The sequence below is a fragment of the Callospermophilus lateralis genome, chromosome X, assembly GCF_048772815.1.
Source record: "Callospermophilus lateralis isolate mCalLat2 chromosome X, mCalLat2.hap1, whole genome shotgun sequence".
Taxonomy (NCBI): domain Eukaryota; kingdom Metazoa; phylum Chordata; class Mammalia; order Rodentia; family Sciuridae; genus Callospermophilus; species Callospermophilus lateralis.
Window position 1 is genome coordinate 88,649,374 of NC_135325.1, and position 15,001 is coordinate 88,664,374.

The 15,001-nt window shown below is 44.8% G+C and overlaps 1 protein-coding gene across 1 annotated transcript; it reads left to right on the top strand.

The window, feature by feature from the left end:
• Nucleotides 1–4,093: 4,093 nt before the first annotated feature.
• Rtl9 (retrotransposon Gag like 9) lies at nt 4,094–14,421 on the top strand. Its single transcript, XM_077107659.1, has 3 exons — nt 4,094–4,173; nt 9,638–13,690; nt 14,168–14,421. The coding sequence occupies exons 2-3, from the start codon at nt 9,710–9,712 to the stop codon at nt 14,282–14,284; spliced, it is 4,098 nt and encodes a 1,365-aa protein (XP_076963774.1). The 5' UTR covers nt 4,094–4,173; nt 9,638–9,709; the 3' UTR covers nt 14,285–14,421.
• The last annotated feature ends 580 nt before the right edge of the window (nt 14,422–15,001 follow it).

Sequence of the window (15,001 nt, forward strand, 5' to 3'; positions counted from 1 at the left end):
CAGTATGTGGAAAGGTCAGCATATGTCATTCTTGGACTGTTTCTGGGGTTTAAGAAGAAACACAGATTTTGGTTTCTGCTTTCAGGTCTGCCTGTCTCTTGGTGTGTGGATTTGAGCAAGTAAGCTATTTCTCTTCTCTGGGCCTCCATTTCCCCTTCTGTCAAAAAGAAGACAATAGTCCCTGTCTTAATTCAACCCAACACTGGATAGCAAAGAATAAGGCAAAAGAGTGCAAGTAAGGGTAGAGTTTGTCATTCTTGACAAATGGTGATGTTCTTCAGTTCTCCAGGGTACCCTGATGGGTAGCCACTATCTGCATCAGCATGCCTATAGTAAGCTCAGTGCATAACACAATACTAGGCACTATGGGCTACATGTCTAATGGTGAACATTGCTTCTGCTTTTGAGTTGTGGGACTTTTGCTAACTTGTTTAAGGTTCAGTACCTCAGTTTTCCTGTCTATCAGGTGAGTATACAAATTACAAATAATACAGATTCATAATCCCTTATCTGGAACCATTAGAGCTAGATATGCTTTGAAGTTTAGAGTTTTTGGGCTTTTGAAAAACAATATGGACATATAAGCTACATTATCTAACACCCCTTAGTGGGATCTGAGGAAGTACCCTGTGGAAATACATTAATATTTCTAAACAGTATAAATTAATAATCTCCTGTCAATTCAGGCCCAATTTTGCCACTAAATGAGCTTGCCACAAAATGTCAGTTTTCATAAAGTCTGGGATGTCAGACAGGCACATAGGGAATTATAGACAATGAAAGAAGTAGGAGGTATTTAGTGCTTGCTGTGGCCGGGTATTGCTCTAAGTATGAATTTACTCATTTACTTGGCCCAATAAAGCCTATGAGTTAGGCAATAATACTGTTATCATCCCCATTTTACAGATGAGGAAACTGAGATGCAGAGAGGTTAAATCACTTTCTCAGAGTCCAAAAGACAGTTAAGGAGCAGAGCTGGGATTCCAACTCAGACAGTTGGGCTTCAGAATCTGAGCTCTTAACCACTTTGTCTACCTAATCCTGGGAGTTAAAATGGGACTTCAGATGCCCACAGGGGCCAAGCAGGTGATTGAAAAAGTAAAGGTAGCTGGATGGATACTGTGAGCATATGCCCCACAGGCAGCTCCAGCTGACTATTGCCATGTCTGAATGAGAACCTACATCTGTTTTCTCAGAGAAGCCAAAAATTCAGCTTTTTATGTGAAATCTCCTGACTTCTCAATGTTGGCAACTAATTAAAAAATGTTAAAAAACATTGTATGGGTCAAATAAAATCTGTCTGCAGTCTGGATCTAGCCTGTGGCTGCCAGTTTGTAAATTTTGCAATGAGGAAATAGATGTGAAAGTGCTTTGGAAACTTAAAAACGTGTTTTAGAAACAGAAGATCTCATTTTAGGGTTAAGTCCCCCCCACCAACTGCGGTCTAGATTTTTTTTGAAAACTGGTGTTCCTGGCCTGATGGAGATGAAAAGTCGGAATTAAATAGAGACTTCAGTGAACTTGAACGCTTCATTCCTTTGGCAGGCTGGATAAATGAGAAGCCTAGGTGTACTGGATGGGCTAAGCCTCAGAATTCCTGCCACACCCACGGGCCCCTTCTAAGGAGTTTCCATCCACAGACCCTAGCTGAGGGAAGGAGCAGTTTCTTATGAATAGGTGGCTATGTTTGGTACCACGTGACCCTGCTTCCCCCAGGCAAGAGCCGATTGAGCCAGGAGAGGGCATCTGATCCAAGAGCAGTCATTCTATAGGCTGGCAAGCAGCCTACAATGGAACCCGGGATGGGGACTTTGCCCAACCGTATAGTGGTGACTAAATTTGGACCAATGAGAGTCTCTCTCTTGGGGAGTTTGAATAGCAGACCTAGAAAGACTGAACAGTTTGGTAACAGGGGCAGAAGCTGAACACAGAGAAGGCAGGCATCAGAGCCCATGAATAAGCAGGACCAGGAGAGATTACTGAGCTTCAACTATGTGCCAGACACTTTACACATGTTGTTTTGCTTAAAACTTTTAAAGAGCCTGCCAGGTAGGTACTGTGATTATCCCTGTTTTACAGATGAAGAAACTGAGGTGAAGTAACTCGAAGTGTGGGGATTTGAGCCCAGGCCTGTTTCATGTTAAATGTAGGGTGTAGGAACCCCTAAGCTAGTGGTGCTTCAGAATCACTTGGGTTAAAATGCAGATTCTTTGTCCTCACTCCAGACCTACTGAGTCTGACCCTTTGAAAGTAGAGCCCCCCTTCATCTGCATTTTAGTGGTCCTCTCAGGGGGTGGCTGATGCAGGGGTTCCCTATCATGTTTTTATTTTGAGAAACACAGCTTTAGAGGGTATGTCAAGAGTGTATACTGTGTTGTGGTTGCCTTCAGAAACCAGGCCAGTGTTAACAGTTATAGTCAAATTTTGATTTAAAGTCTTTTGGGAAGTGGAGCCATTTCTGCCAAGAAAGGGACATCAGTTTGTCCTCTTTTCTCATCAAGGAAGTCACCATGACACCAGTTATCTGAGGGAAGAAGTCAGGATTGAGATGAATGCTCAGCTGTTGCACAGAGGACCCGATCTGCTCTTCAGGGTGCAGAGCTCATAGTTAGCAAATGTTCACTAAGCATTTTCCATGAGCAGCACAAATTGCAGGAACTTAGTGCACTGGCAACAAAGGCCATGAGAGAAAATGACCAAATGCAGACAGACATATTATAAATGATGGGCCTTAAAATGTAAACCTTCTTGCCAGGCTGATCACAGAGGTGCTCTAAGCCCTAGAGAAGTTGTGTAAAAATCCTAACCTTGCCTTTATTGACACCACTGATAAAGAGGTGGAACAGGGGAGGATTGAGGTTAGGGACTTTCTTTTAGGTTGTCACAGAACTCTCATTCTGGCAATGGTATTCCACTAGTTTTGAATTCATCTGTCTTTAGGAAGTTGGCCCTGGGAAGATAGGTCATAGTCAGAAAGTTGCTTGGAGATCCTCAAGTCGGAAACTCACTTGTGGTCCAAATGCTTAGTGACATCAGACACTTATTCCTACAAGGGAGCTGTATGATCCAAGGGGTGGCACAGGTCAAATGCATTGGCCAAGTCCCGCCTCAGCAGGGCTTGAGTCTGCACTTGGCAACTTTTATTTCTCACTCCGTTCCTGTGGACACTTTCTTTATCTATGTGAATGTCCTCACTTAGGCTAAGGTCAAACTGTGTTCTTCTGTCTTCTGGCCAGAAAGACTTCCTGTCTTACAGGTATCTGATCTTATCTATGTTGATGTTTTAACTCAGAGTGATTCCTTAAAGCAGGTCCTTGGACAAGTTCCCATCCTCCAGGAAAACTGCAGCAGTCCCTGTGCAAGGACAAAGCCTGGGGACTATGTAGTAAATGTTTTGTAAAGAGAAGAGAAATCTATTTAATTTAGAAGACTTTCCTTTATTCTAAGATGATTTCCCTTTCTTTTGGTGTTTAAAGAAAGCCCTTTCTTTTTAGGAAATGGTAATTGGGGTTTGTTTTCTATTGTTTCTTAATGCTTTTACTTGGAAAAATAAAAATCTAGCAACCCACTGTTGGTCGCCTGGGTTGGGGGCTTGAATAAGCTGCAAGCCCTAGAACCTGGTCTCATTTTTAGAGTTCTGCTTGGACCTCTAGGTACCCCCTATTGCCACTTACAGTCTAAGTGCTTATAAATTACCTGCTTCATAATCTGCGGCAGAATCTCTTCAAGGATTGACATCAAGCTTATAGCTCTGGAGTTTACAGTATACCGGTCTGTAGTTTCCTTATTTAAGAAAATTGGGACACTGCCCATTTGCAGTCCTCCGGTATCCCTCCTGTTTTCTGCGATTGCACAGATCCTTCAGGACGGCACCTAACGCAAGGCAGTTCCGTTTGCTCTTCTTATAATGTTCTTTTCCCTATAGAGTTGGACATGCATATACATGTTGTTTGGGGAATTTGCAGCACATCCAATGAAAGCATAATTCCCAACTAACAGTCAAATCCTTTTCTTTGGAGCTACCCAGAACACACCTACCCTCTCTTCCATATGACAGCCCTTCAGAGACTTGAAGACAGTGTGTGACTCTCCCGTGAGTTAAGAGCACCGGCTGAGTCAGACCGACCCGAGTGACAAGCCCAGCTTCACTCCCTCTCAGCTGTGAGAGCCAAGGTAAGTTACTGAATTTTAATTTCTCTCTACTTCAGTTCTGTAGCTGATTTATCAAATGGGGGCCAAAACAGCCACTTCATTGGTTTATTGTGCAATAAAATAATGTATGTTAAGTGTTTAGCACGCTGCCTGGCATAGCAAGCGCTGAGTAAATGCTAGCAATTTGCCCCCTCTGTATTTACAAGAAACCCGGTGGGCATTTTAAGTGTCGAAGCATTTGGAGAGCAAGACAGCGGGAGGGTGTCTCCTCCCCTGAATAATCTGGGCAGGCAGAGGACCCCAAAGTAGTGCAGGTATTGCTTGAGCCTTAGCTTGTCTGTTTTCAGTTAACTGGGAGCCTGTTTGCTAGGGCTGGGGGAGAGGATATTGTTGAGAATCTAGAGAAAGGCTTATTTTCAACAGCTGGAAAGCGATTTGTTGACATATTGAACAGTCTCTTGTTTATTCTTATTTCCCCAAGCAGCTAGCCATGCAATCCCCCAAACTCAATTACCTTTTGTGAGGCAGCAGGAGCATGACACCTCCTAGCCGTATTGATCAGCACAGACTGGGTGGGACGTGAGGGACCTGAGAGATGCTAAGCAGCAATTTCTGGGCTTTTCCTTCCTTAGAAGGCCTCCCTTCTCTGTGTTCCTAGAGACTCTCGCTTTAATCAAACAGAAGTCTATGCTCCAAATGGACTGAGCATGCAAGAGCCCTCTCTCAGTAGTCTCCTTAGAATCAGGCTGATGAAAACAGTCACAGTGGACCAGAACTTGGAACCCTGGAGTGACCAGTGCCAGAATGGTTTTTCTAACTGTAGCTTTTTGCATACACTGGGTTTTGCAAGCATTTGCATGAATATAAACTCTGAATGCCATTGCAGCTAGAAAAAGTTTGGAAGGAGACACACCCAACTGCGAACAGACAGAGGAATGGGACTTGGGGGCGGGGGAGGAGTAGTCTCAGGACTTTAGCTTTATCTGTATGGAGGATTTCAAGGTTTTACCCTGAGAATAAATTCCTAGATTATCTGTGTAATTATTAAACACAAAGTTAAAAAAAATAAGAGATCATTTTTAAGACAAACTCCAAATACCAAAATAAAATCAAGCCATTGGAGACACTTTTTCAGGGTCACTTCTGACCAAAGATCCAAGTGGTGCAACTGCTAAGTTTGTTGGGGGAGAAAAGTTGTTTTGGTGGAGGGATGTTGGGTGTGCCTAGAGAGCTCATGCAAGAAGAGGTGCGAGAAGAGCTAGAGATACAATCAAAAGGAATCATATATCTCTTTAAAAAAAAAAGAAAATTAACTTTTATTACATTTTTCATACAAGTATAAAGGGTGCATTATAAATGAATGTGAAAATACAAATAAAGAAAATGAAAATACCCCCCTCCCCGTTCTTTCACCATTCAAATATGGTCAATGTGAATATTTTGGTATATATCCTTTCAGATTTTATTTTTCTGTGCAAAAATATTTTGTTTTATAAGATTTTGATAATTATGTCCATCGTAGAATATGATTCTCAATGGCTAAATTAGGGCCGTTATAAGCATAATGATTCATTTAATCATCAATTTATGTCACGATTTTTTTAATACTGGGGATTGAACCCAGAGATGCTTTACTAGTGAATTACATCCCTAGCCCTTCGTATTTTTTTAAAATTTTGAGACAGGGTCTTGCTAAGTTTCTCAGGCTGGCCTTGAACTTTCACTCCTTCTACCTCAGCCACCAGAGTCTCTGGGATTGCAGGGGTGCACAGTGTGTCCGTCCTGATTTTTAATTACCATAGACAACTCTGCTCTGTAGCTGTGTGATATTGGGGAAACTAGTTAATCTCTCTGTGCTTTGTGTTTTTGATCTGAAAAATGAAGTTGATAATAGTGCCTGTAACAGGGATGTCATGAGTATCAAACAGGATCATGTAAGTAAAGTACTTAGCACAGTGTTTGGTGCAGTAACTTCAGTTTTAATTATTAGGTATGTTAATAATATTAATAACAGTTGTTTTGAAGCTGTTTTCTAAGGCTTAGTTTTGGTTTAGGGGTGATGGGTGAGCCACTGAAACTTTTCTTTTGGAGTAATATATATTATATGAGGCCTGGAGTCAGACAGAGCTGTGGGCTTTTGGTCATGTCAGTTCACCTCACTGAGGCTCAGTTTCTTTACCCATTAACTGAAAATTAAAAGTGCCTTCCTGGCAGAGTAGTTGTAAAGATCAAATGAGATAATGCTCACGAAGGCCTCAGCATTGTTCTTGGCATGTGGGAAGAGTTTAATCAAGGTCAGCTGGTACTACTACTACTACTACTACTACTACTACTACTACTACTACTACAATGTTTCAGCCATTTGTAGTGAGAAACTTTCCTTTCTTGGTGGTAAGGTGGCAATAAGTGGAACACTTAGAGTGTTTCTAATCACCTGTCTGATTACATAGAGAGAAAATGATTTTGGAAGCAGACTGGGCTCAAATCTGTGCTTGCTATTTTTACTAGCTCTGGGTCCTTGGTCACATAAACTTTACCAAGCCCACTTCTCCATTTCTGAAATGGGAATGCCAGTTCCCACTTCAGGTGATGCTGTGAGGTCTAGGGCTTAGACCATGTACTCAGTTATTGTTGGTTGTTACTTTTTTAAAAAAATGTTTTTATAGTTGTAGATGGACAACATGCCTTTAGTATATGTATTTATTTATATGTGGTGCTGAGGATTGAACCCAGTGCTAGGCGAGCGCTCTACCACTGAGCCACGATCCCAGTCCTAGTTGTTACTTTTGAGGTGCCTAATGACTTAAATGCCTTCATCCTAAACTCTGAGTCCATATAACTGGGCTACTTGAACTTCACCTGAAGGCTTTGCTCTACCCAGAACTTAGAGTGAAGGGTTAGACTGAAGGGTTAAGTGGCAGTGATTCAAAAAGACGGGAGGGAGGACACTGGCAACCCTTCCGCTGCTTCTACTCTGACCTTGAGCTCTGGTTCTAGAAAGCAGGTTAAAACCCCAGTTCTATGATATGAGTCTTACCTGGTATGCTAAAAACTAGCATATTTTTATTTTTCTTTTTTTAAAAAATATTTTGGTCATATATGGACATAATAACTTTATTTTACTTATTTATTATTTTTTTAATGTGGGGCTGAGGATCGAACCCAGTGCCTCGCACATATTAGACGAGCTCTCTACCGCTGAACCACAACCCCAGCCCCAAGACTGGCATATTTATTTTTGTAACTGTCTGAAATCCATGGACCCTTACTGTTGAGTCCTTTCTCCATGGCAGGAATACTGGTTGCCAGGTTTCCCCCTGTGTCTCTCTTTTTTTTCTTATCACAATTGCAGGGCTCTATTGAGGTCTCTGTTTCTGTAGCCCCACTGTCCATCCTCTCCCACCTTGCTTGCCCTGCACCTAAACCTCTGTGAGCTTTTCTGATATTGCTCCACTTGATCTCCAGCCTGAGTTTCCTTACCTCCAATGCCCAGCCTGTGCTTCCTGGTCATACCAGCTGTAGTGCCCAGTTCTCAGGGTTCTTGTGTCTGCCCAACCCTGCAGAGGGTATATGTCTACTTCCTGAGTGAGGACTCTTTCAGTCTCATTCCTTACTTATTTCAATCTCTTTTTCTCTATGGGGCAACCAGAGGTGGGCATAGTGGGGTTGGGATTATTGGTGGTGAGGGGAAACAAGTTGGAGTTGGATAGGCCAAGAGCTGAAGTGGAGTTTCTGGAGGGCTGTCAAGTGAAAGGCGGCCAGAGGCAAATGTCAGAGCCTATATAGAGGCAGGAATCTGGGACCAGAGAGCCAGAGCAAGCACTAGCAAGTCAGGAGCAGTGGGGCGGGTGGGCGGGCAGGCTGGCTGGCTGGCTGGCGGGCAAGAGGGGGGCGTGGCAGGGGATAGTTTAGGGAGATTGCAGAGAACAGCTGCTGGTATTGGGTCCTGCTTTAATGAACTGGCACAGGGTATAAGTCAATTGGCCAGACTAAAAGAGCTAAGGGTGCAAGGACACTCTATCCCTCTTCGCCATAACTGACAAGGTAAGATCCTTCTGAGTTTTGCCTAGTGGGAAACTGTGACATGTTCAGAGATTTTTCTGAAAATAGGAGGTAGAGGTCATGAGTGCTCTTTTGACTCACCTTTACCATTGCACCAGTTATTAGGATAACCAAAGTGTTAGCAGGAGGTCAGGATTTCTTTTATGACACCCCATCTCGAGGTTGTCCAAGCTGGAGACAGAGGGAAAGGTCTTGGTAATGTGACTAAAGCAGAAAGGTAGATCATGATAGCTCAGTGGTAAAAAGTGCAGGTAGCGAGTATTTGGATGGACAGGGGGATCTATGTGATTGCAGGCAAATTATTAAGTTTCTCTGGGTCTTCATTTTTCATTTGTAAGATAAGAAAGAGGACTACCAAAATCTCTGTGTTGCTTTGGGGACCAATTGAGATGATGTGAGTAAAGTGCCTAGCAGAGTGCTTGCCAATCAGTGGGTGCTCAAAAAAGGTTTGCTGTTGGTATTTTGCTGCTGGTTTTCTCATTATCACGGACGCACAAATACCATGAGATTGGCAAGTTTTGTGACATTGTCCCAAAGTAAGCTGTCTTCCATTTCTGGCATGGGCAGGCAGTGGGGACGTGTCAACCTTGTGTAATGTCTGCATTACACTGTTTTCAAGTTGTGTGTCAAAGAGCTACTTCTGTGACTGCTTATGGGGGTGGGTCAGAGGGGTGAGGCTGTAGGATTGCTGACCCCTGTGTCATCAGAGAAACTTGAAATTTGTACATATAGAGTGTGCCCTTATGTAGGATATCAAAGATGTCTAAATTTCAGTGACATGCACATGCGAAGTGAGCAGTAAAGAGTAGTAGTGGTGGCTGTTGTTATTAGTATTATTATTAAGGATGATATTAATAAGCAGAGTTTCAGTTTATGGAATGTTGTTTCCAGTCATTGGTCAGATAAATGCCTTACTTTTCTTGAGAAGGATATTCAAGGACATCAGAATAATAAAATGGGGACTAAACCACTGGCAGGATTCCATGAGCCCTAGGAACTAATGATTATCCTGGGGCAAAGGGCATTTAGTCTCGCCAGTACCTTGGCTGACTTGGGAGTGCTGTGGTGGGATAGAACAGAAACCAGGAGCCTGTACTTTTCACAGTTGGCCAGAAGGTGGTGCTGCCACCTCATGTGAGCCAGAACTGTTCTGGCTCATGGCTGCCTAAAGTTGCTAGCTTTTATAAACAGAGGCTGTGCTATGTTACTGAGCGGGTTGGTTTGAAAAGGACAGAGACAAAAGGGATATTTGTTCCAGCTTCAGAATTATGCATTACTGCACAGCTTCTTTAACCTGAGCGGCCCATCTTCAATGCCATATACTGGTCAACACATATAAGCACATCTGCACCATGAATCATTTGTGTATTTTACAATATTTTTGATGTTGCCTTTTGATCTCAAACTTGTTTCCTTTTTACAGATTCTCCTGCCACTTGAGCTTCATCAGGACCCCTGATATCATCACTTTAGGGGCTCTCTCCACACTGTGGCCATGGCAGATATGTCAATACCTTTAAATTCACTGCAATTCAACAATATGATGAGGGAGGAAAATGTTGACCCCCAAAACAGGGGGACAGCCTTATCTAGATCAATAACAGAGACAGGAGAAGAGGTCCAAATTCTGCATTCTCATGTACAGCTGCCTATAGTCGCAACTTCAGCCTCTGACCCTGGAGGGACACCCACAGAGCTGATGACATCCCCAGCCTTTGACACCATGTCCACACCTCTTATGGGAGCACCAAACTCTGGAGCATTGTCCCCCTCACTACTGCCATCCTCAGACTCTGGAACAATGTCCCCACTGCTAATGCCAACTTCAGACTCTGGGGCACTGTCCCCATTGCTAATGCCAGCTTCAGACTCTGGGACACTGTCTCCACTGCTAATGCCAGCCTCTGATTCTGGAACATTGTCCCCATTGCTGTCCACTTCAGACTATGGCTTAATGTCCCCAGGGATGATGACAATTCCTGACTTTGGAACAATGTCCACAGCACTAATGGCAGCACCAGATTCTGCAGAGATATCACCATTGGCAATGCCAGCTCCATCCTCTGGAGTGATGTCTACACCTATAATGAACACCTCATCCTCTGAAGCAATGTCCACACCATTAATGCTAGCCCCAGATCCTGGAGAAATATCCCCACTCCTAATTCCAGATATAAACCCTAGGGGGATATCCACACAGCCAATGGCAGCTCCAGGCTCTGAAGCAATGTCTCCATTGCAAATTACAGATGAAGATACTGAAGCAATGTCCAAAGTGCTAATGACTGCCCTGGCCTCTGGAGAGATATCTTCATTGCTAATGTCTGGCACAGACTCTGAAGCGATATCATCACTGATAATGTCAGCTCTAGCTTCTGGAGAAACATCAACTCAGCCAACAAGCACCCAAGACTCTGAGGGAATGTCTACCATGCTCATGTCAGGCCCAGACCCTGGAGTCATGTCTTCACTGCTAATGTCAGCTTCAGACCCTGGAACAATGTCCACACCGCTTCTGTCAGTCCCAGAAGCTGGAGAAATGTCCACATTACCAAAGCCAGCCCCAGAGGTTGAGGCAATGTCCCCGCTGCTAATGACAGGTCTAGGCTCTGCAGTGATGCCTGCCCAACTGATGCCAGCCCCAGTTTCTGGAGTGATGTCCTCACAGTTAACACAAAATCTAGACTCTGAAATCATGTCTCCTTCATCAATGAGAGCAACAGCCTCTGGAACAATGTCCACACTGCCAGTGAGAGTTTCAGACTCAGGAGTGACATCTATACCACTAATGAGAGCTCCTGCTTCAGGAAGTATGTTGACATTGAAGAAGACAGTCCCAGCCTCTGGAGCTATGTCTGCCCCACTGATGGCAGTCACCAACTCTGGAGTGACATTCACAGAGCAAATGCCAACTACAGCCTCTAGAGTGATGTCCACACAGTTACCGATGGCCAAAACAGGATCAACACCCACAGGCTTTATGAAAGGTATGGCCAGTGAAGCAACATCCACACAGAGAATGAGAGCCTCAGCTTCTGGAATGATGTCCACACAGCTAGTTACAGCTACAGCCTCTGAAACAACGTGTGTGCCACAACTGACAGCCCCAGCCTCTGGATCGATATCCATGCATCAAATCAGAGCTCCAATTTCTGGAGCAATGTGCATGTCACAGATGAGGAACACAGTCTCAGGACTGACATCTACACCACAAATGAGAGCCACAGCATCTGGAGCAATGTCCACCCCACTAATGACAGCCAAAGCCTCTGGATCAATGTCCACACCTTTCATGAGAGATGGAACCTCAGGTGTGATGTCCATGCCACAAACAATAGCTCCAGCTTCTGGAGCATTGTCTAAGCCACTAATGACATCCAAAGCCTCTGGAACAAGGTTCATGCAACAAATGACAATGGCATCTTCTGGAGTAATGTCCACACCACTAATGAGAGACATAGCTTCTGGAACTCTGTCCATGCCACAAATGACAGACACAGCCTTAGGAGGCTCAGAAGGGATGTCCACACTGTTAACAAGAGCCACAGCCTCTGGAGCAATGTCCACATCACAAATGACAGTCACAGCCTCTGAAGATATGTCCATGCCTCTAATGAGAACTCCAGGCCCTGAAGCAATGCCCACATCACTAATGAGAGCCACAGCCTCTGGGAAGATGCCCAGTCATCCAATGAACATCCAAGACTCTGGAGGGATGTCCACATCTTTCATGAGATCCATGACCTCAGGAGGGATGCAGATGAGAGCCCGGGCCTCTGGAGCAATGTCTACACCACTAACGAGAACCTCAGATTCTGAAGGGATGTCCCCACTGCTCACAAGAGCTTCATCCTCTGGAGACAGGTCCCTGCCACTAATGAGATGCCCACCTTCTGGAGAGACGGCTACACCTCCAAGAGCCCCAGCTTATGGAACAATATCTGCTCCACAAATGACAGCCACAACTTCTGGAATGATGTCCATGCCACAGGTGAAGGCTTCAGTTTCTGGAGCAGTGCCCACGCCACTAATGAGATCCACAGCCTCTGGAGGGATGTCCACAGCACCGATGAGAACTCCAGCTGCTAGAACAAGGTCCACGTCACAAATGATACCCACAGCTTCTGGAGACATTTGCACACTCCCAATGCGAGGTCCAGCCTCTGGAGCGATATCCCCACCACTAGTCAGAGCACCAGTCTCTGGAGTCACTTCCACACCACTAAGGAGACCCTCAGTCTCTGGAGCTATGTCCACAGAGTTCATGAGAGCTCCAGTCTCTGGAAAGATGTCCACTGCACCACCAACAAACATGGTCTCTGGGGGGATGTCCAAACAATCAATGAGAACAACAGTGTCTGGAACAATGCCCATGCCTTTGATGTCAGCCATGGCTTCCGGAGAGATGTCTGTGCCGCTAATGAAAACCATGGCCTCTGGAGAAATGCCACAAACAACATACACAGCTTCTGGAGGGATGGTTAAGCCACCAATGAGAGTCTCAACTTCTGGAGCAGTATCTATACCGCCTATGAGAGCCTCAGCTTCTGGAACAATGTCCACACCACTACTGAAAACCATGGCCTCTGGAGGGATATCCATGCCACAAATGACAGCCACAGCCTCTGGAGGGATGTCCACACCGCTAATGAGGACCCCAGCCCCTGGGGCAATGTCCACACCACAAACAGCCTTTGGAAAGATGAACACTCCGGAAATCAAAGCTACAGACACTGGAGGGGCATCTACCTCTCACATCAATGTCACAGCTTCTGGATCAAAGTCCACACCACATACGACTGCCTCAACCCCTGGAACAACAAACCAGCCACCAAAGGAAGTGCCATCCTTTGGAATGTTGACCCCAGCACTCTGTTACCTCTTAGAAGAGCAAGAAGCAGCCCGGGGTTCATGCTCTGTGGAGGATGAGATGGAAATTGATGAGGAGAAGCAAATGAAGGGATTTTTGAATGATTCAGAGAAAATGGCATTTCTGGTGTCTCTTCATCTAGGGGCGGCAGAGAGGTGGTCCATCTTGCAAATGGAAGTAGGAAATCCCCTATCAAATGAAAATAAATCTTTCCTGAGCAGATCACAGGGCTTATATGACTCTCTATCTGAGATAGACATCCTCAGTGCTGTTCTTTGCCATCCCAAACAGGGCCAGAAGTCAGTCAGGCAGTATGCCACCGACTTCCTGCTGCTGGCCCGACATTTGTCTTGGTCTGATGCCATTCTACGGACCAGGTTTCTGGAAGGACTCTCAGAAGCTGTTACCACCAAAATGGGTCGGATCTTCCTGAAGGTGGCCGGCAGCCTAAAGGAGCTGATAGACAGATCTCTCTACACAGAGTGCCAGCTGGCTGAAGAGAGGGATTCCCCAGGCAACTCAAGCCAGGTTTTGCCGACAGCCTGTAAGCGGAATAATGAGGAGGCCATGGAGAATGAACTGAGCTCTCAGCAGCAGACGGAGGAGGTAATGATGGAGAATATACCCTGTTCTTCTCAGTAGAGTTAAGAAATAAACAAGAGGGAGGTATTGAGCCCCTAGATAATAAAAACCCAACCTGGAGTTTTATCAGTGAATGTAGATGAGTAGTTATTTTGGGTGGATTAACTGCTTTCAGGAGCAATGCTCACCCAAGTTAGTGAAGTTGTGGGATGGTTAAAGTACTAAATCTTCTAATTATAAGGGAACTGGCTGGATTGAGTCCTAAATATTTACTCCAAGTCCAAGTCTAAGGGAGACATAGCTTCTAAGGGGCTGGGTCCCACCTATAACCATAGGCATTTGTAGACTCAGGTCACTAAAGGGATTTGGTTAGCCTAGCCCTCTTGTACATTTTATGTGGGTAAATTAGCCAAGTTAAGTCAGTGAATTTAGTTTGACAGAACACCCTTTGTCATAGGAAGTGTGATTCTTATAACTGATTTTTTTTTTCCTCACTCCCAGCACCAACATGTTCCCAAACGCTGTTACTACCTGAAAGAGCATGGAGACCCACAGGAGGGACTTCATGACCACCTTCGACAGACCATAGGCCAGCAGAAGGCCCCCACCAACAAGTAGTGCTCCTGCGACTCTTCTGTGACATCTGACTTGGCTGCTAACTTGAGAACTGGTCCCTGGACCCATTCCATTCAACTACATCATAAACCTTGTTGCCTTCGCCCTCTAGCCTCCCCCTCTAGGCACATCCCACTTTATCTCCTACTTGGCTGCCTTGACCTTCTCTTTCACCCACATGCCTGTGACCTGCCCTGACAATCAGAGTGTGAACTCCCTTTACCATCAAGGCCAGTCCTATTCATTGGTCCAGGGAGAAGTCTAGGCAGGAGAAATCATGTCCTACCTCAAAAACACCTTAGAGTGTCTTGCCGTATGTCACCAGGCAAACTTGAGGAAACCCTGGTTCCATTCCACCTGGCAGGGGAGCCTATAAAGAGTGATACCCACTTGTGTACCATCCTTTGAAACCAGTTGACTTGCCCTTGTATGCCCCAACTCATAGTACCTAAAATGGGTCTTCAGGGTCCTTACCCTGTTTATAGTTTCCATCCTGAACCATTTGTTTTGACCCATAATAATAATAATGATAATAATAATAATAATAGTGATAGTAATGGCTAACAGTTATTGATAATGTACCATGTGACAGGTACTGGGCTAAACTCTTGACAAGCACCATCTCACCACATTGTTAAAGTAACCCCACTTGTTCTTGTGTTGTAAGCTTCTGACCTCTTGATCTGTTGTTTATTGCCCTTGTCTTGTCTTTCAGTGTGG